Source organism: Meriones unguiculatus, chromosome 14, assembly GCF_030254825.1.
Source record: "Meriones unguiculatus strain TT.TT164.6M chromosome 14, Bangor_MerUng_6.1, whole genome shotgun sequence".
Taxonomy (NCBI): Eukaryota; Metazoa; Chordata; class Mammalia; order Rodentia; family Muridae; genus Meriones; species Meriones unguiculatus.
The window spans coordinates 38,495,959-38,517,092 of NC_083361.1; the positions used below are offsets into that span (position 1 = coordinate 38,495,959).

General features: G+C 47.8%; 1 protein-coding gene across 9 annotated transcripts in view; it reads left to right on the forward strand.

Annotated features, from left to right (window-relative positions):
• Positions 1-21,134, forward strand: part of Nav2 (neuron navigator 2) — a 348,443-nt gene that overhangs the window by 299,257 nt on the left and 28,052 nt on the right. For all 9 annotated transcript variants that reach the window (XM_060367213.1, XM_060367205.1, XM_060367207.1 and 6 more), the window contains 7 exons: positions 4,558-4,610; positions 5,940-5,963; positions 6,073-6,147; positions 11,401-11,484; positions 11,857-11,968; positions 13,278-13,423; positions 16,120-16,292. In XM_060367213.1, coding sequence (XP_060223196.1) covers positions 4,558-4,610; positions 5,940-5,963; positions 6,073-6,147; positions 11,401-11,484; positions 11,857-11,968; positions 13,278-13,423; positions 16,120-16,292 — 667 coding nt within the window. The remainder of the gene's footprint in view (positions 1-4,557; positions 4,611-5,939; positions 5,964-6,072; positions 6,148-11,400; positions 11,485-11,856; positions 11,969-13,277; positions 13,424-16,119; positions 16,293-21,134) is intronic.

A 21,134-nucleotide genomic window follows, 5' to 3' on the forward strand; every position in this document is an offset into this window, starting at 1 on the left:
TTAGCAAGCAGAGATGGAGAGAGGAGGTGGGCTAGCTAAGAATGAACACTGCCGGCTCTGCCTCTCTTTGGGTGTAAGAGCTCAGCCAAGATGCTTCACCTTTTTGTCTCCTTTTTCACTGTAAAAAATAAAGTAATAATAGCATTTGGCTCCTGGAGGTTTAAGAACTTAGATAGTACATGTATATGTTAGCTCAGCTAGTGTGTGTTATAGTGGGCACAACATCTGCATTGGTTTCTTGACAGCTCCACGCTGAGAACGAGGCTTCATGGGCAAGCAGAGCCCCATGGGACTGTGTCTCTGCTGGAACCATTTTGCTCATAGTAGGACAGGATGTAGAATGAGTTGTAGATGATCCCATAGCTCCCAGTCCCTGTTAAAGCTGGGAATAGGCTCAGTGTACTCTGAAATCTCAGATCATAAGGAAGGAAATACAAGATACATACTTTTTTCTTTCTAAGCGAAGCTAAAAAGTAGTTGCTTCTTGCCTAATCTTGGTTCTCTCTCAGATTTATGTCCCCAGCAGCCCTGAGCACAGCAAACTTGTGCTCCCATATATGGAAACTGCTGGGCTGGAGGGTTAAAAAGGAGAGGAGCCTGGGTGACTGGGGGCATTTTCTTGGATTTAAGAGCTGGGGATTGGTGCTGTGACGGCTTTGAGTAGCAGAGTTGGGCACATACCAGCCCTAAGACAGTGGAGGAGAAAGTCTGTTTTAAGCTGTCTTCCTGGCATGCCACTGGTCAAGAACACCCATAGCGTGCCCCTGAGGACAGCTCCCGTGTGAAGAGTGGCCTGTGCTGCTCTCATCATCTGTCATATGTATGCCTGAGGGAATCACAAAATAGTGCCAAAACTTTCCTAACAAGTATACCTGGCCCCACTAAGGCTACACACCATGGCAGATTCATTCTAAGCCAGCTCTTAGGCAGTCCTCTGGGATGGCAAATGACAAATAGGCCTGGCATACCCACAAGCATCACCTCAACTCTTATAGTCACATGATTCACAATGACATGGAACTGAAGTGCAAAGGCAGGAGTAAAACTCTGGGAGAGGAGGATGTTACTGTACCATGCAGACGTGGCCTCTTTGTCTTTAGGAACTTTGCCATCAGATTGGGTTTATTCTTTGCAAGGCTGTTCTGTGACAGAAACAGCATAAGGCTTGAGTAATTGGTGGTTTTTAATTCCTTTCAGTGTAGTTTTTCTTCTCCCCACCCCCATTTTGAATTGATAAGTTCCCAATGTTGTGGGAGAAACTAGGGAAGGTCAGACCTCATGCCTGGCCAGGCAGAACCTCCTGGAAATGTTTATTGTAAGTTGTGAAGCAGGATTGAAGCTTAGGGAAAATTAGCACAGGTGCTTGGGAGATGGTGCTGTTTAATGAGCACTTTCCATGTTTGAGGCCATAGGAGTTGTAACCATGTAGATCAGGTGCTTTTGAAGTATTTCAAGTAGTTTCATTACCATAGACACGATGTAATCTCAAAGTCAGTGATGGTACAGGTACACTTAAAAGATGTTGGAGGTGTCTTTAAAATAGGTGTTGGTGCTGGAGAGATGCCTCCGAGGTTAGGAGTGTCTAAAAGCATGTGCTGCCGTTCTAGAGGGATTGGAGCCTAATTCTTGGCACGCTCATATAGTGAGTGGCTCACAGTCCTGGCTTTTGTGCCTATGGGAACATTACATAAAGGATTAGAAAAGCATTACAGATCTCACCAAAAGTTCTTTTTATATTTTGATCTTTAAAATTACATTTCCCTATTGCTTGTGCCATGCTATACACGTGGAAGTCAGAGGACAACTTTTAGGAGCTGGTTCACTCCTTCTGCCACGTGGGTCCTAGGGAGGGAACTCAGTTTGTCAGGCTTAGTAGCAAACATCCTTACCCACTAAGCCATCTTTCCAGCCCACCAAAAGGATTTTGAAAAGTAAAGTACAGAACTTAGCAAAGAAGGTCACTGAGCAGAGTCATGTGCACACTTCCAGTCAGCAGCTCTTGAATTTCTGTGTAGCCTTAATCGAGCTGTGTCATTTGAGTTTCAGACTTGGATGTTCTCTGTCTGCCCAGCTGTAGAATTCTGGAGGTAGAGTGAGAAGGACCTTCATGCTTTAGTAGTTTTAGAGTTTAAACTCTCATGGTCCAGGAGGATCCATTCAAGCCCTTCTAACCAGGCTTGGTTCTTATCTTTTTTTTTAATATAATTTTTTAATTTATTACAATTTATTCACTTTGTATCCCAGCTGTAGCCCCACCTTCAACCTCTCCCAGTCCCACCCTCCTTTCCTTTCTCCCTTCCTCCCTCTCTCCTCCCATGCCCCTTCCCTAGTCCACTAATAGGGGAGGACCTCCTTCCCTTCCATCTGACCCTGGCCTATCAGGTCTCATCAGGACTGTCTTTCATAGTCTTCCTCTGTGGCTTGGTCAAGCTGTTCCCCCCGTCAGGGGGAGGTGATCAAAGAGCCAGCCACTGAGTTAATGTCAGAGACAGTCCCTGTTCCCCTTATTAGGGAGCCAATTTGGAGACTGAGCTGCCATGAGTATCCAGAGGATCCAGGTTATCTCCATGAATGGTCCTTGGTTGGAGTATCAGTCTCAGAAATGACCCCTAGGCCCAGATATTTTGTTTCTGTTGCTCTCCTTGTGGAGCTCCATACCCTTCCAGGTCTTTCTATCTCCCCCTTCTTTCCTAAGATTGCCTGCACTCTGCCCAAAGTTTGGCTATTTAGTTCTTATCTTGAAGGTCAGCCAGCAGTTCGGGCAAGCCATATTCACATTTGTGTGGGCTTGGATAGGCAAAGAGGCTGTTCCTATGTGTCACAGCCTTGCCATTGCTGATTTCCAAGTGAGGGGCATTAATTAAAGAGAAGCATAATGACCTCTACCTGAAGCTTGCCAGACATACTCCTCTGCTTGGGTCCCTACGCTGGTCCTGGCTGCTAGGAATCTGATATGTTTGAGATGGAAATCATGGCAACAAAGCAGCAACCCAGGCCTGTGTTCTCGGGCCTCTGAGCTGGCCCTGCAAGTGTGACTGGAGGTGGTGACATGTTACCCATCTCTCTTCCACCAATAGGCCTCCAGGTATTCCATCCACTACAGTCTGTGTCATGCAGAAATGCCTCAGGGTTCTGAACCTGTGGACATGTTAGCACAGAAAGCCATTACTGGCCATTAACACCTCAAACTGCTTTTGATGGGGTGTGAGTCAGGTTAGTCATCCTGGTAGAAACACAGGGAGCAGCTCTAGAACCTGGCGTTACCTGGGAGGGTGGATGTGAGTTCTGGTGGAGCCCCAGACTCAGAGGCATAGGTCGGTACCTGCTAGGGAGAAGACAAGGAGCTCTGGGGCGGGCTGGATTCGGGCAGGGAGGATTTAGAAGCACCCTGGACAAGGAGCTGCACTGGCAGAGCTGCCACAGCAGGCAGGCACCATGTAGAGCTTGCCTGGGAAAGAAGTGCAGGGTAGACATGTGTGAGAGAGACGCAAGGGAAGTGTGGGAGGTCAGGGAAGGTTTATTAAAAACGCCATGGGCAGGTTCCCAAGTGCCAGACAGAACTGTTTGCTTGATATCTTGCCGGCAGGCGGCTTCTACTAGCTGCTAAGTGGAGCCGAGCGCACTGCTGGGGTGCGCTCAGCAGTGCATGTGGAGAGGTGTTCCCCAGCCTTCTCTGCCACAGCTGTGCTCCTACCCTGGTGAGGTGTGGGGACATAAGGCTTTCAACCTGTGGTCAGAAAAGCTGTGCCCACTTAAAACACTTGCCAGTCTTGACACAGGCTAGTTCTGTCTTCCAGACCCATTGCCAGGAGGTCACTGAGAAAAAAATAAGAATCAGGTTCCTTGAAAGAGTACCATGAGTGCTCAGTCATGGAGAAGAGCCCACTTCAGAGTGAGAGCAGAGAGTGAAAAAGCTGTTCCAGCTGGCGATGGGAGGGAATGCTGAGAGTGCATGAGTGTGGTTCTGAGACAGAACCTGTAGTTACAAAGAAAGAGGACACCCTTCCCATCGCTAGCAGGCATTGTACAAAGGCAAGGTTCTATACTTCAGCGGAAATGTCATTTTAACTAATAACTCTACTACAAGGCTGTCTGATATTTTTGTGACCAAAGACTCTCAGATTTAAAATATTCCCGGATGAGCATCTAGTGGGGTATGAAATACGTCACCTTGGTCAGTCACAACACTGAAGAGTGTGTTGGATGAGAGTGGGTACAGTCCGATGCAGGCACAAGCTGCCTCTGGAGAGCGTGGTTACAGTCTCCACAGCCACGTTGCCCTGCGTTTGAGCTGTAGGTGATAAGAACATTTGGTAATGTGAATGCATGATCCTGGAATCATATATTATTTTGTTAGTGAAGAAAAATGTATTTCTACAAAAAAAAATACTTCCTTAATGGATCATTTCATATTCTGGCTCTGACCTGTGCTCATCCCAGCAAGTATTGGGATGAGATGACAGTCACAGCTAGGCTGGGCCAGTCCTGAAATGCTGGCCTTGCTTCCCTTTCATGGCAGCCGGCTGCGCCTTTGACCTGTTTATTTCCTTCCCACAGTTCATGGATCCTCCCTGTCCTTGGTCTCAAGCACATCCTCCATCTACTCCACGGTGAGTCCAAATCAAGGCTGAGTGACTGTGAGTGAACGTGAGTACACAAGATCACGTTCTGTGATCAAGTGTGTCAAGAGTAATTATAAGCATCCTGCCTGCAGAGATTGCTCCTATTATGAAATCATCAACTCCATGGAGGAAAAGATTTGAAATTCACAAACAACTGTTGTCACATTCCCCCTTGGGGCTTGAGAGGGCTCAGTGGGTGAAGGGCTTGCTGCACAGGCATGAGGGTCTGAGTTCTGATCCCTAGCCCCCATGTATGAAAGCTGAGCACAGCCCCACCTTACATCCACATTTTCACATGAAAGCCAGCGGCTCTTCATCACCAAAACACTCAGAACATATATCATCCTTCCTAATTCATTAGAGGACTGTGCTCTCATATTTGGCCTCTCTGATGGGTGGATTTAATTGTCCATTTTATAGAATTATACCAGAAAAGAAGCCAATCAAAATTCTAGATTTCAGGGATTGGAGAGTGGGGTAGGCAGTTAAGAGCACTTGCTGCTCTTGCAGAGGCCTCACCTTTGGTTCCCAGCACCCATGTCAGGTGGCTCTCAACTTCCTGTGGTACAGCTCCAGGTGATCTCAGGCCGCTGGCCTCCAAGGGCACCTGCACTCATGTGCACACACCCACATACAGACACACACATCTGCATGTGACTTAAAATGATAAATATAAATCTAGGGGGCTGGAGAGATGGCGCTGTGGTTAAGAACATTGGCTGCAGCTGGGTGGTGGCGGCACACAGAGTTGATCCCAGCACTTGGGAGCCTGGGAGGCAGATACAGGCAGGTCTCTGTGAGTTCAAGGCTAGCCTGGTCCAGAGAGAGAGTTCCAGGACAAAGGCTGCACAGTGAAACCCTGACTCAAAAAACCAAACCAAACCAACAAACCCTTATTTTTAAGGGTGGATTAGTTCCCCTTAGGCGGCTCCCCTTCTCTGAGACAAAGGGAGGGATGGGGGGGAGTGGGTCATGAGGGTGATACTGGGAAGAAAGGGGGGATGGGGCTGTGAAGTGATTAAATAAATAAAAAGAATATTAAAAACAAAACAAAACATTGGCTGCTCTTCCAGAGGACCCAGGTTCAGTTCCCTCATGGTGACTCACAACCACCTGTATGTAGCTCTAGTTCCAGGAAATCCAGTGTCCTTTTCTGGCACTATTCACACAAACATACATGCAGGCAAATACTCATACATATAAAATTAAAATAAATAGCTCTTTAAAAAATACTCTAGACTCTTCCGAGTTTGCAAATTTAGCATTCCCTATCAGCTGCTCTGCATTGTTCTAATTTCCTTTGTGATTTATTCACAGCCTGAAGAAAAATGCCAGTCAGAGGTAAGGAGCAGTTTATGGTTGGATTCCCTTTCACCACCAGTGTTGATTCCATGCTGCTCGGTCTGGAAATGGACTCCCCAAGCAGGTTCCCCTGTGCCTGTTTCTGTAGATTCGAAAGCTGCGACGAGAGCTGGATGCCTCCCAGGAAAAGGTGTCTGCACTGACCACCCAGCTGACTGCAAACGTGAGTGTGGATCACAGGGCACACACTCATACATGTACACATCTATGCACCCACGGTAGGAGCCAGGGACAGAACAGGGTGGGCGCAGGAGAAGAGACTGGGCCAAAGATGAAGCAGGGTGGGAGCCATGGATGGGATGGAGCTGAGGACAGCACTTAGTTGAAGCCATGATAGTACCAGACAAGAAGGAGCCAAGGATGTGACAGCGCCTGCTGGAGATGGGATAAAACAAAGTAGGAACTGAGGACAGGACAGAGCGGGAGCTGGAGCCGGGACAGGAAATAGCCATCTGCCTTCTGAGCCCTGCCTTGAGCCTCTTGGTCTCTGGATGCTCAGGAAGTAACTCTGTGGGCTCAGAAGGACATAGGCTTTAGCCCAGGTGCTAGCAGTGGGGCTTGGGACAAGCTCTGTAACTTTTGAGTCTGGCTTTTGCTCATCTGTGTGGCGGATGGTCACTGTCTCCCTGTGTTGTGAGGTGACCAAAGCTTGCAACCCTTTAAGTGATAATTTGTTTCCCTTCCTCTTTCTGAGGACTGGGTCTCAAGGGAGGTGGGAACACAAGGTAGGTGAGCAGAAGACAGAGTCTCTGGCATCATGATAAACAGCTAGTGCTCTATCATTACATCATGCACGGTGCTCAGCACTTCAAGCCTTCTTTCTGTCCGACCACTGTTTCTAGTGCCAGCAACCCCAAGCGGTGAGTCCAACAGAAAAGCAAGCAGAGTCACTGCCACCTCTGGACCAGAAGGGAGGCAAAACAGACAATCTCCCTTGGACATGCTCACTCTTGCCATAATGAGGAGAAAACACAGGAGTGCCAAGCTGCATCTTGGTTGGGAGGAGTCAGGAAGGATTTCCCGGAGGGGCTAACACCAGAGAGATGTCCTGTAGCAGAAGGGTGCCCCATGCTAACCAAGTGAACCATAAGTGCAAGGTCCAAGGGCAACGGTGGGTGACTTACCCAGTCAGTACCTGTGGCCAGGAGTGAGCAGGAAGGCATGGAAGAAATTAGTGTAGAGGCAGGGCTAGGGACAGGTGAGTGTCCGAGCTGTTAGATGGGGCTTTGGGACCTTTAGGAGAACCCTGTCAATGTGGAGGCTGACCAAATGGAGTAGACAGAGAGGCAAGGAGCTTCCACCCTGTCTGGGAAACCCACAGAAGAGCCCCACTGCAGAGACCCAGATAGACTGAGGCTCAGAAGGCAAAGCCTGAGGTTCGGGGAGGTGCTCCAAGGGCACAATTCCTGCTCCGGAGTTCACAGCCAAGTGTCAGAGCAGCACAGCTCAGGGTACCAGAGCCTGTCGGGGGAGCAGCACAGCTCAGGGTACCAGAGCCTGTCGGGGGAGCACACTGCATGACCCACTACATGCTAACAATGAAAGCCACTTCAAAGGCTCTTCTCCTCTGACCAGGAGAGTGAGTCAGGGATCCAGAGTAGTCATTTACCTAGAGTTTTTGCCCTGCTAATTCCTGCATGAGCCTGACTGACTCCAGAAAGTGTGGCTCTTTTAAATCTGCACACGAAGCATGAGGTGCCCTTAATTACAAGCCCAGGAAGTGTAACCGCCTTCATCATTGCTCAGTCTCCCAAGCTCTTGTACGTTGCTAGAAACTCTTATTTCCCCAAAACTTCGACACAACAGGCCATTGTATGCTTTGCCATCTTTTCTTCGCCTTCCCCATTATCAGTATTGCTATCAGAATTTCATTAGAGGACTGGAGGGATGGCTCAGCAGTTAACAGCATTTGCTGTTCTTCCAGAGAACCCTAGTTAGGGTCCCTGCATCCCTGCCAAATGACTCACAACCACCTGTAACTCCAGCTCCAGAGATCTGATGCCCTCTTCTGGCCTCTTTAGGCACCCACACTTAAATGTCATACACACACACACACACACACACACACACACACAAAACAAACAAAAAAAACTTTAAAACAATAAATTTAAGAAATCATTAGAAATAATTTCAGCCCTGAATTCTCAGGCTTAGATTTTTTTTTTTTTTTTTCCTGAGACAGGGTTTCTCTGTGTCCTTGACTGTCCTGGACTCACTCTGTAGACGAGGCTGGCCTCAAACTCAAAGGAATACACTTGTCTCTGCCTCCTGAGTGTTGGGATTAAAGGCCTGTGCCACCACCTGCAGATTCTTTCTATTCAGAAATTCACAATGGTATTCTGAATAGGTCCTTTAATTGGAAGGCTGACTCTATATACTTGAGTCCAGAACTGAATGCAGGGAGCTGGACAGCAATTCCCTGCCTCCAGGAAATGCCTCATAATTCATGACAGTAATCAGTTGCTGCCCTTGACTCATCAGCAAGTACAAGTTGATTTGCTTATCAGTGACCTTGGGTTGGTCCCGCAGTCAGCCTCATCTGTCAGGGAGCCCTGTGGTTTTGGCCCTGTGGTGTTCTACCCTCTGTGTGGAAGGGTTGGAGTAAGTCCCCTTATATTATTCTAAAAGCATGTTGCACCTCACCAAAGCTGCTGAGTCCAGCATTGTTTTAAAATAAATATTTAGTCTTACCACCCTCCACACTCCACCTCAGCCGCTAGTGTTTTATTATCTGCCATCTTCCTCGGAGATCAGGCTTTGTTTGTTTTCCTAGGACAAGCCCCTCGGAGCTGCCCAGGCTCGTGTTTTCATAGCTCTCCATTTGTTTTCCCTGGGAATGTGAGAATGGCGCTTGGCGGGAAGGCTGTTGAGTGTGTTGTGCAGCCCTGCGCGGCCCAGCCTCCCCTGTGTTTTCATAGCTGTGCTCAGGACATAAAAGCAGCCCTTTCGCTTGCCAGCAGAACTAGATCCCTGACCTTTCAGAGCTAAGTGGTTGGTTTCTGAGCTTGCAAACACACTTTCACAGTTTGAGTAAGTAGCAGTGTTTGAGGGGGGTCACAGAACTGAAAAGCGATCACACTGGGATTGGGGGGTGACGGCCGGATGTGGAATGAAAATGAATGCAAGCCATCCGGCTTCATTCCTTCCTCTGCTGGGTGAGGACAGCACACTGTGTCTTGACCCATTTGCTACACCTACTGTGTTGTCTTGAGCTGACTGGCTTTAGTGGGTATGGTGATCTATGTCTATAATCCCTCTATGAGGGAAACTGAGGCAGAAAGATTGCCACCAGCTCATGCTACATAGTGACTGCCAGGCCAGCCTGAGGAACAATGTGAGACCCTGACTCGGATGAATGAATGAATGAATGAAATGAATGAATATTAAATTTTTCCCCTGTGTTCAAGGTAAACTAAAGTACAGAGGTATTTTTCCATTCAGATGCATAGAGAGTGTAATCAAGCAGAAACCATCCATGTAAGTTGCTGTGACGTGGCTCTGCTCCATGACAGCAGATGGCCCTAGCGTCCTCGGCTTCTGTCTTAGCCCCAGCCAGCCTATCTCGATCAAGTCTAGTGAAGTAAGGCTGAGTCACTCTGCGGTTCCCTCCTGAGGTTGAACTCCAGATCCACACCACAGCCCTGTCCACTTGCTATCCCGCATTTGTCCTTAACTGGGGCCACTGATTACCTCTTCCTCTGAGTTTCCACAGTGTAGTCACAGCTCACCTCTTTCCGGATTCATCTCCAGCCCCTCTGCTGGTCCTTTGCATCCCATCTCTACAGAGCAGTGAACCCAGGTCACTAGAAGATTAGCAAGTGCCCTTGACTGCAGAGCCATCTTTCCAGCCCCTTAGTTTTAATGGGGTCTTCAGATTTCTCATTCAGCCAGCAGTTGAATGTATCAATAAAGACATATCATGTGTGCATTATTCTCCCATACAAACAGGCATAGGGTTGGCACACTTGCCTCTCAACCTTGACCCTAGAATTCCCAAGAAATACCACATTTCTTAATTCTAAAATGTATGTTGTTCTGTGCATCTATCTATCTACCTATGTCTCTATTTTTTTTTTTTTTTTGAGGTATGGTTACTTTGCATAGTCCTGGTTGGCCTGGAACTCAGAGCTCTGCCTGCCTCTGCCTTCCAAGTGCTAGGGTTAAAAACAGGTGCCACTATGCCCAGCTATTGTTTTGTTTTCAAAACAGATTCATTTTATGTTTTATTTGTATGGATGTGTATCCAGTGTATTCAGACACCCACTGAGGCAAGGAAAGGGCATTAGAAATACTGGAACTGGAATTACAGGTGGTTGTGAACCACCTGACATAGGTGCTGAGAATAGCCCTCTGCTCCTGTAAAGGACCTGCGTTCAGTTCCCAGAACCAACATGGTGACTTACAAACACCTGTAACTTGAGCTCCAGGGGGATCTGGCACTCAGACACCTGCATGTATATAGTACACTTATATACATGCAGGCAAAATACTCATACATATAAAATAAAAATAAATAAATAAATCTTTAAAAAGAAAACCTGAACCAAGAATAAAAATAGACATAGGACAGAAAGGTGGCTCAGAGGGTGCAGGGAGGCAGGCAGGCGTGCTTTGTCAGATGACCTGAGTCTGATCTCGAAACCCACAGGGTGGAAGGAGAGCTCTTTACAGCTGTGTTATCCACACAGCCCAACAAACATACTTTTATATTGTTATATTATAGCATCTGAAGATTGGTTGCTTGTTCTAATTATAGCTGGCCGCTTTTGAAACTTTCTGAGCCCTGTGTAAAATGTCGCATCTGCTGTCTTAGTCTATCAAAGTGTGCAGGAGCCTGGGGGAAAGTGTCTCCCTGGGGGATCTGGGGTAGGCTTCTTCATTGAGGGAACAGATGGGCCTTTCAGTGGCTTTTTATTAATGAGGATTATAACGAGGAAAATAAACCAGCTACTTTGTCCGTTCATTCTTCAAGGCTCCTTCCCATAAGCCTGTGCTATGGGCTGGGTGATGGGTGAACACAGATCCACTGCATTGTACTGTGGAATCCACCAGAAACTGGCAGTCACAGACCTCATGTTTTTCCAAGGACAACCTCAGAGTGTGTTAACTACAGTGGGCTTGTGAGTGTGGGAGAACAGATCCAGAATGGTAGCATCCCCAGTCCCAGAGACATAAACCTTAGCTAGGCAAGGAGTTGGTAGGGGAAAGGTGCCAGGCAGCAGAGAGAGGGGCTTGAGGAAGAAGTATTTGAGCAAGGGCAAGGCTTTAGTAAATGATCCCAGAGAGGTAAGAGGAGGCTGAACTTGTACAGGCCACATAAAGAGTCTTTAATAAGTCCCTATTTTGAGAACCCAGTCCCCCTCAGGTACTCTGGCCTTGCAAGATGACATCACTGAGGCTTCATCTTTCCCTCCAGGCTCACCTTGTGGCAGCCTTTGAGCAGAGTCTCGGAAACATGACCATCAGGCTGCAGAGTTTAACTATGACTGCAGAGCAGAAGGTAAGTAAGGTGGAGGGATGTAGGGCTGGGGATGCCATTTTCTCTCTTTCATTTTGGATAAAAATGCAAATTTTAACATGACTTGGACTAGTTTGGGACGTTCAAAACTAGGGTTTGAATGTCAAGAATAGACCTGTTGGGTAAAATATGGCCTAGATCAGCCAAGTGTGGGACCTGCCATCTCCTGTGGATCTAGTGGTCTTGGCCACTCCCTTTATGACCTGCCTGATGTCCTTACACTGAGTTTAGATCTAGTCCACGAATGAGGCAGATCTGTGACACTCCTTCGCCGCTGCCTTCCTCTGTCCTGGCCAAAGTTGTTCTTTATGGAGCTGGTCTAGGATGTACCTGTTATGTCTTTCTCACCTTCAGGATTCAGAACTGAATGAGTTAAGAAAAACCATTGAGCTGCTAAAGAAACAGAATGCAGCTGCCCAGGCTGCCATTAACGGAGTGATAAACACACCAGAGCTCAACTGCAAAGGTAACGGGAGACAGACCGCCTGCTGCCCCGCAGCCTCTCTGACAGTGCAGGGTGCAGCCTCCTGCTAGGGGGCAAGAGACTCGGGCTGCACATGCAAGGGGTAGGTCCCGGAAGGCAGGCCCCTTCATCTGCCTGCTTCTGACCACTGTAGAGGTGGCCAGTGCCGTGCATCCTCTCCTCTGTAAATCTTAAAGGCAGAAGAAATAGCTTTCTTATGGAAAAGCATCATCGTGTTTTATGGCTTCTCTCATGCTTCCATGATCATTTATGTACATATGGGAGAGAAAGTAGAATGGCTTCATCTTTTAATTGCCCTAGGAAAGTGTTGGGCTTTGTGTGTCTTTAGTTGGTGGACATGCAGTTGATTTCCATCTAGCAACACCCGTTTGAATGGTACCTATGCTTGGTGCAGTATGGGTACCTAGTGCTTAGAGAAGGCATTCTCTGTGTTTTCAACACCATGCCATGAGCTCTACTGCAAAACTTACTTTTTCTCTCCACAGTTATATTATGAGGACCCTACTGGCCCTTTGTTTACTGTGCTGATGATTCACAAGTTCACAAGGGCTTCAGGGGTGATGGTGGCTTTCCAAGGTCAAAGGGTGGTTAGGAAAAGAAGTGGGCCTGGACCTTCACACCTTCTGGCTCCACAGCAAGCTCTCTTCAGGATTAGAGACACTTCTGGCCATAGGAGGAAAGTAGCTGCGACCATGATTCTGGTCTCTTGTTATTTCTGGCATGTGTATTCTTTTGGATATTGGGCCTCCAAAACAGAAGTGAAGTTGGAAGAGTTAGAAAGAGTTAGCCATACAGAGTGGATGGAAAAGAGCTCTGGAGGCAGGGCGAAGAGAAGACATCATGGAGGGCCTGAGATGGCATGGGCTTGGTGCTTCCAAATGACCAAAAGAAGACAGGTGGGACGGAATGCGCTGTGCAGTTTAGGGGAGACCACTGAAGCCCTATGCCTGAGGCCTGGGTGCCACTGCTAGTGGAGCTAAAGAGAAGAGAGTGAAGGATCCCACAGGGGAACACCGTTGTGTTTAGAAGCATATCTCTCCTTCTGTCAAATCTTAGAGAGCTGGTGTTGGGGGATTTTCCCTCAGGCTTTCTGTCATTCCTTTTGTGAAGTGCAGGGCGATAGACCCCATGTGAAGGAGGGAGGGCATGGCCATAATCCATCAAGGCTCTTAAGAGCAGCAGCTGGGCTGGGGGTGATACCTCAGTGCTCTGGAGTCAGAGCAGGTCATTCTTGGGGACATGAGATTGGATTCTAAGGCTCACAGGCCACATGCCTTGCCTTGCTCTCCAGGAAATGGCAGCACCCAGGCTGCAGACCTACGCATCCGCAGGCAGCACTCCTCTGACAGTGTCTCCAGTATCAACAGCGCCACCAGCCACTCCAGTGTGGGCAGCAACATAGAGAGCGACTCAAAGAAAAAGAAGAGGAAAAACTGGGTGAGTGTGCTCCCCTAGACTCTCCCAGGGCCTGGATCACACTCCCTCCCGGAATAGGTGCTCCCAGAAAAAAACCCAGGCTGACTCCTAACCTCAGAACCACAGAATCTTGGAGAGTAGACCCAAGGAAGTGCTTTGGGGTAAGCCTTTCACCAAAACGGATGCTGTGCTCAGCAAAACAGTGGCATTGATCAAGTCCCGCCTATGGTTTTTCTCTTCAGGAGACTGTGTGATGTGCCTGTCTTTCTTTCATTTCATGTATATGTCATTTCTTTCTCATCTCAGCGTTGGCCACAGACTCTAGAGCTTAGTGGGTCTTTTATCCATATTTACTGTTTTGTCCTTGGTCTGGGGATGAAACTCAGGGGCTCACGCCTGCTATGTAAATGCTCCGTTTGCCCCTCCTGGAGCCTTTAGCAAAACTACTCAGTTTCTTCTTAGTTCCAAAGGAGTTTTTTGAGCATGTATCAATAGTTATCTCATCTTTAACCATAATGTTATAAGCACTTCTGCCTAGTTTCATGACTACTGTCACAGCTTCAAGGCTGTGAGGGAGGTAAGATACTTAGGAAGAACACCCTGGGTAGATGTGAAGTGGCCAGGCTCACAGAGCCTCATTGTTGGCACTGATACGTCCTGTTTCATGGTAGCATCATGTCCCTCATGCCATACATGTTTTCCTCATCTTGTATCATCTTGGATGGGTGGCGAGGTCTAGTTAGCAACAGAGGAGTTAGGGTTTATGATGCTGGTCACTGGTAACTCACCGTAGAGGGGAGCTGCCGAGCCATCTTTGTGTGATCCTCTTATTATTCTGGTTAGTTTTTTTCTTTAGATTACCAATAGGTGGTTTTTTGTTTGTTTGTTTGTTTGTTTGATTGTTTGTTTCTGCGACTTGTTTGTTGTAAGTAGAGAAGATTAGCTCATGATACCATCTCTAATATGCAGTTGATAAATGTAGTCTGAGCAGATTCTCAAAACAATGTTGAGGGAAATATCTGTGAAAAGCACAGAGCCAGTGAGCTGGCTCGTTAGGTTAAGACACTTGCCATGCAAGCAAGACAGCATGAGTTTGGACCCACATAAACAAAAGAAAAAGCATACTCCATAAAGTTGTCCTCTGCCATCTGCCTGTGCATGGTGCCACACTTCTGCTGCCCTCCTCGTGCACAGTAATTACAGTAAAAACTGAAGGAAGGAAAAATAAAATTCTTGGCTTTTTTTTTCTAGCCAAGAATTGAAACGTCTTTATGTTGCTTTTAGACAGTTCTCATTTATTCATGAAGCCAGGAAGGACAGATAATAGACATTTTACCGCAAAGCTTAATTCTGTCTAAACTTTGTAACTCTCTTTCACCTGGCACTTCACTAGAGGCTTAGCTCCCTGGCTTGTGTGGCAGAACCTGGGTCTGTGATATCTGTCTGCAAACAGCAGCGTCAGTAGACAGCAAGAGGGCAAAGGTCTAAGTTTGCCCCAGGCTGGACAAGTAGCTTGTCAGGCATAAAACACACCTGTTGGGGGAAGTCCTGTGACTCACAAGCAAGGAAATCCCTAGGATATATTTTCAGAAGAAGAAAAAAAAGGCCCCAGGAAAAGGAAATGACTCCTAAAATACCTACTTTGGAGACAAAATATGATTATTGTTGTTTGGATCATACAAAAATACATGATGGTTATGGCCGTTTGAGAATTTTGTTTCTCATGTTCTCTTCAGAATTTCCATGTTTGCCTCAGGAGCTGGGGAATGGCCTTACCCCTTTTCTATTTTGTTTTGTTTTTCCTAAGGTGGTTAATGAGTTTCATAGACAGCTATGGGATACCTGAGTAACAAGTGAGATGGCCAAGTTCTGTGCTTGTTGGATTATGTTCCTCGTGGCAGCAGAGTAGGGACCCTAAGTGTATGCAGCAGAGAGCTTCTCAGACTGAAGGGGCACTCGGGTAGCAGTTCTCCATTGCTTAGGCAATAAGGTCTGCATTCCCATTACTGCGCAGACTTAAGAGATGATTGAAATGAGTCAAGGAAATGACCAGACACATAGGAAAGGGAGGAAGCTGTTGCATGTGAAGAGAAGCTGGAAGAGTTCTGGTTGTAGGGAACCCTTTCCTTCCATAATGGAAGAAGATGCTCTTGACCCCAACCAATGCTGTTCTAGTGCCCCAATCCCACCAGAAGCCTCTGTGTGGTGCTTATTATAAGCCGTGTTGCATCTGAGAAGTCCTAAGCTTTCCCTGTCACTAGCTTTCTCTGTTAAAAATTGTCTTTTTTCCTTCCCCTTCCCTGTTTTCGCTTGCATTTTCTCTGGCAGGTCAATGAGGTAAGCGAGACCAAGTTTAATATCAGATACCAAGCTAACCCATCCATTGACATGACTAACCTCATCCGCATCTGTCCCCACATTCAAGCATCCTGCTTTGTTGCTGTGTAACCTCATCTTCCCACACACACCCGCTGAGCCAGGCTCTGTCTTGCTGTTGGCATCTATTCTGGAATGAAGAGCAGGCATGGAATGCCCCCACAGGCCCATCCTGAGCTGTCAATGCCGGATAACTTCCCTTCCCCGAATGCACTGATCCCACAGAGCTGCTGGGTGCCTTTGCCGTTAACGGGGGAAATGTGGTTGAGTTAATTGCTCTTTCGCAAGCATGCCTCTACTCGGGCCTCACTTCTCCCAGGCTGACCATCTTGTGTATTCAGTTGCGCAGCTCCTTCAAGCAAGCCTTCGGGAAGAAGAAGTCCCCCAAGTCAGCGTCCTCACACTCAGACATCGAGGAGATGACAGATTCTTCATTGCCTTCCTCACCAAAATTGCCACACAACGGATCCACAGGCTCTACCCCGCTGCTGAGGAACGCCCACTCCAGCTCTCTGTGAGTCTCTCTAACAGACAAGAACTTTGGCTCCCAAGAGCTCTCTCTATCTGGTGAGCCCTGTTGTGCAGTATGACCCTGCTCCCCAGGCTTTGCTTTAATAGGCTTTGCATGTTCGTCTAATGTGTCAGACTGGGGAGGCTGTGAGAGATGGAAACCTGAGGTCTCATCAGGGTGTGCCATTGTCCAGAATTAGCAGCTGCCCATCAGCAGGCTGTTTAACTTCTCTTTGTACATCATCTGGGATACTGCCTATTGTTGCCTTATCCCATACTGAGGATCGAACAAGAGAAACCGCTGCAACAGAGCCTCTACATTTTGATATGAAGGGAGATGGTTGTGTGAACACTGGAAGTTTTATCAAAATTCTGGCTCCTGTGGGGTAAGGTACTTAGATTGCACATTTCTTCTTTGACTAAAATCTGGTGTTGGTTGTATTTCCTGAGGGTAGAACTCAAAAAGTGAAAGGATTTTTGGATCCATCCCAACAGCCACCCCTTGGAGAGTTCAAGACAGGTGACACTTAGCGTCTCTCTCTTTGGAGGCACAGCTGGTTTGCTGAGACATGGGGGTACTATTAGTTACATAGAGAGTCACCATTCTCCCTGGTGACTGTCACTTCATGCCATCCTTTCATCCCTCCAGTTGAGTGTAGGGAGGGAGCCCTGTGTCTTACCTAATAACACAAGACTTATAGAGCCTAGAGCAGAGTTAGCTCAGGTGACCTGTGGGGACATGAGTGTCAGCTCAGAACCTGACACAGTTGGCTTCCTGTAGAGAGCCTCTCCCAAGGGCATTTACAGTAGGTCTGTGGTCACCAGTGAAGAGCCTGATAAAAGCAATGGCCGAAGACAGTTGATACCAGCAAGAAGAGACAGTGTGTAAGAGAGGACCCAAGGTCATAGCCAGAACAGCCACTGAGAGATCAGAGAGAAGATTTGTATACCTCGGTTTCTCTGTTGGTTACAGTGGAGGTCTGTGTATCTCCTCCATAGGCTTCTTGAGGGAGTCAATTAGACCCTGTGCATTGAAGGGCCTCTGTCTTCCATCTTTAATTCTTTGGAGGCCACATCTGATCTTAAATCTGTTTAATCTGGCATCCTCCCAAGGGCTGTGGCTTGTGAAGTCTCCCTGGCTCTGCTCAGGTACTTAGTACTGGCTACAGGAAATGCAGATAGGAGGGCACATGGACTATGTGGAAGACGGGATGTAGAAGACAGCACATAAATTAATCTGCACCTTTGAATACCCCTTAGTGAAACAAAGGGTCTCTGTGGTGGTCTCTTTCTCCTTTTCTGGGAGGAGCCCAGTGGAAAGGATCTGGGGTGGGAAAGAAGCAGAAAAGCTGACTTGCTGGCCTGGCTGGCCCGGCCGGCCGCTGTGTTCCTTACCATCCTGTATTCTCTTGACCAGAAGAGCAGGTGAACGTGAGGGTGTGAGCCCCTCTCACATGATACATGGGCCTTCCAAAGACAGGACAAGTCTGTACCATCCATCCCAGAGCATCTTGACTCAGCAGTTGCCTGACAAGGGAGAAGGAACCACTGCCATCTCTCTTTCTTTTTTAATTAATTAATTCAATTCATATCTTGGTCATAGGCCCCTCCCTCCTCTTCTCCCAGTTCCACTCTCCCTTCCACGTCCCCTCTCCCCTATTCCTCAAAATAGGAGAGCCCCACTACCCAGACATCCCAGCTTGTCTCTTCACAATGAGGACTGCTACTGTCTGCTTTTAATTCATGGAAATGAATTATGTGTATAGTGATCTGTAAGAACAGGCCTTTGAGTCCGACATTCCTCAGAAACTAAGGCCTCATTTACCTGATACCCTTCACAGGGGGACCATGGTCTGTGATATAGATCCCCACATGAAACAATACAGTTTATTCACTCCCAAGTCCCCACCCCCACCCCTACACATACACCAGGAGCCAGTCCTGGTTCTGTTACAACAATGTTCCAGATTTTTCTAATCCCTTCTTGGCTTGATCCTATCTACTGTGGGATGAGCAGACACTAAGTAGAAAATTCTGAAATCAGAGAAGCCCAGGAAATGCAGGCAGTGTGTCCCCAAGGTTAATTCTAAGAATGACTGTGGGATGCAGCCACTTTACATGGGGTGGTCAGGGGAGGCATCTCACCAGTGAGCTTTGTAACAGAAGGAGTGCTGCTTAGTTCTGGTCAGAAACACGAGCTGCTGTAACAAACCGGGTTTTGAAGCTCAGTAGCTTCTCTTAGCTCTTTCTTCCTGGTTCACCCTAGACCCGATGAGAACATCCTCTCAGCAGCTGGCCTGAGCAAGAACCTCTGCTCAGTAGTGCTGTGTCCAGCCTGGCCAGGAGACAGGCATGTGTGCCAGGTCCTATGGGAGGGTCTTGTGGCCCGAGCCTACAGGAGACACCTGTCCACTCCTACCAAAGCCCACTTCTGGAACCCAAGGCTGTAACACCTTGCTAGGTAACAGGCAAAGAAGGAAATAGGTTTTGGTGATCACAGATCAACCTCATACTGAGCAAGGCTGCCTTCCCAAGAAATCAACAGTGCAGGAGTCCAATATGGAAATGGACTGTTACGTCTGCATGTGAGGAGGGGTAGTCTGCTTGCCTTAGGATGGTCAAGGGACAACAGAGGGCTGAAGCTGGAGAGACGGTGGGCTGTAGCATGTAGAGCTCTAAAAGCAGTGTCAGCACGTCTGATTTCATGTGTGATGGCAAGGTGCAGAGGAATTTTAAGCAGAAAGAGGAGATAAACTGAATGGGATTTCTATAGAAAGCAATGTGGGACATCAGAAGAAAAGGAAGCTCACAAAGGGAGCAGCATTTCCTGTGCCTCACCTGCTCTGTCCTCTGAACCCTTCAGTCACACTCTCTCCTCGAGGCCTATGCTGCAGCTGTGGCCCCTGCCCAGTGGGCTCTTCTAGGTATTTACGCCTCAGGTTTTTGACCAGGGTGACCTTATACGTAAGGCCTGGCTATGTCTGCTGTGTAGAGTAACACACACCACCAGCCACCCCTCCCTCTTCTTTATTGTTCACTGCTGTGCATGTCCACCCGACATAGTGATTTTCCTCAGGTTTAGTTCTTGTCCCTCACCCTACCCCAGCCCCGTGGTGGTGGGTTCTCTTGGTTTAGAGGCACTCGGGTGTTTGTTGCCATGGCTGAGTGGCTGATGAGAGGCCCAGGTGGGGTGGGCAGTGTAGTTGTTACTCTTCTTACTGCTGTGTCTGGATACCTGACAAGAAGCAACTTAGAGTAGCTTGAAAAGGTTCATCCCAGTGGCCAATGTGTGACAGCTGGAGCGTGAGGTGGCTGGTCACACTGTATCCCCAGTGAGGAAGCAAAGAGTGGACAGGCTGTACTGGCTGAGCTATACAGCTTCAAGGCCCACTGCCAGTGACCTACATCCTCTGATGAGGCTCTAACTCCTAAAGGTTTCACAACCTTCCCAGACAGCAACTCCCGGTGGAAACCACCTGGGTCAAGCACAGAGCCTGTCCGGTAAATTGCACACTCAAACCACAGCTGGTGTCAATCTGAGCCTCCACTCGAGTCAAGTGATGTGTGAGGCACCCAGGAGATGTTCAGGCTAGTATCAGCCAATCTGGAGCTCCTATGGGTGTACGCCTGGGAAAAATGGAAGCTCTCAGTTCAGTGGAGAGCAGAGGGCCAGGACTAGCTTTGATGTGCTGACTTTCAAAGTTCAACAAAAAAAGTGTCTAGTTGCATGGGAGGAAACCCAGGAACGAAGGGAAGAACTACATAAGAGAGGGAATAGAAACCCAGCCACATGCCACTGGGTGGCCCATCGAGAGGCAGCGAAGCTACTGCATCTATCAAGAGAGGAGCAAGACAACGCCTTCCAAACCACTGTCCCCAGAGGGATGGGGCAGGGCCAGCTCCTGGCTCCCCAGCCCTTTTCTTACATTCCACAACCTCTGTGGACATTGGAGATATTTGTTTTGGGTATAGTTTTCCAAAGGGTGCGCTGAGGGCAAATACTTATTCCCAACCTGGAAAGGTTTGTAAAAATGTGCAGATGTTGATTTGAGAAGGGAGTTCAAAGATGAAGCCAAAGGCAGAGGGGTGCGGCTTGGAGAAATCCCTCTTCTGTGGGTGAAGGGAATGGCCGCTGTGGGGAGGCCACATTTCCCACACTCCAGGCATTTAAAATTGGGTATGCCACCATCCCACTTCTGGAAAGACAGAGGGAAATGATAGAATAATGTGCTAGGGACTGGGAAAAACAAAACAAAACATCAGGTCACTTTAGTTCGTGGTCTCTGAAGTAGAAAACCCTACTTTGGTTGCCTTCTGGGTATAATCCAGAAGCCTGGAATTAAGCAACCCACTTCCTCCATATTTCATCCCAAGTTTTCATGCTTAAATAGTGTGACCTTGGGTACAATGATGGCTCTGTGCCTCATTCTCCCCACTTTAAAATCGGAATCATGGCAGTATATATGGTAGCGAAATAATGTGCTTCAGGTACCTCCAGAAAACACTGCTGCACACTTGCTGTGGGTGGGTAAGGGTGACCAAACACTTCAGTGTTAGGACAGTCTAGGAGCTGGAGACCAGCAGAACAAGTCTTGTCAGGGAAGGCACCAGCCTGGTGATCCTCCTGCCTTGGCTACCTAGGATCCCAGGTGTGCACCACCTGCCCAGCTTGCTAGTTAGAAACTTTTAAAAAGTACAAAGTGGCTTTGTCACTTAAAAAGAATTCACATCAGGTCAGTTAAACGGTCCGTGAGTGCTCGACTTTCCGTCAAGCCTCTGCATCTCTTTGAACAGTTCTCTGAACATCTGCTGGCAGCTGAGGTTGGGCCCTCAACCCATTACACGT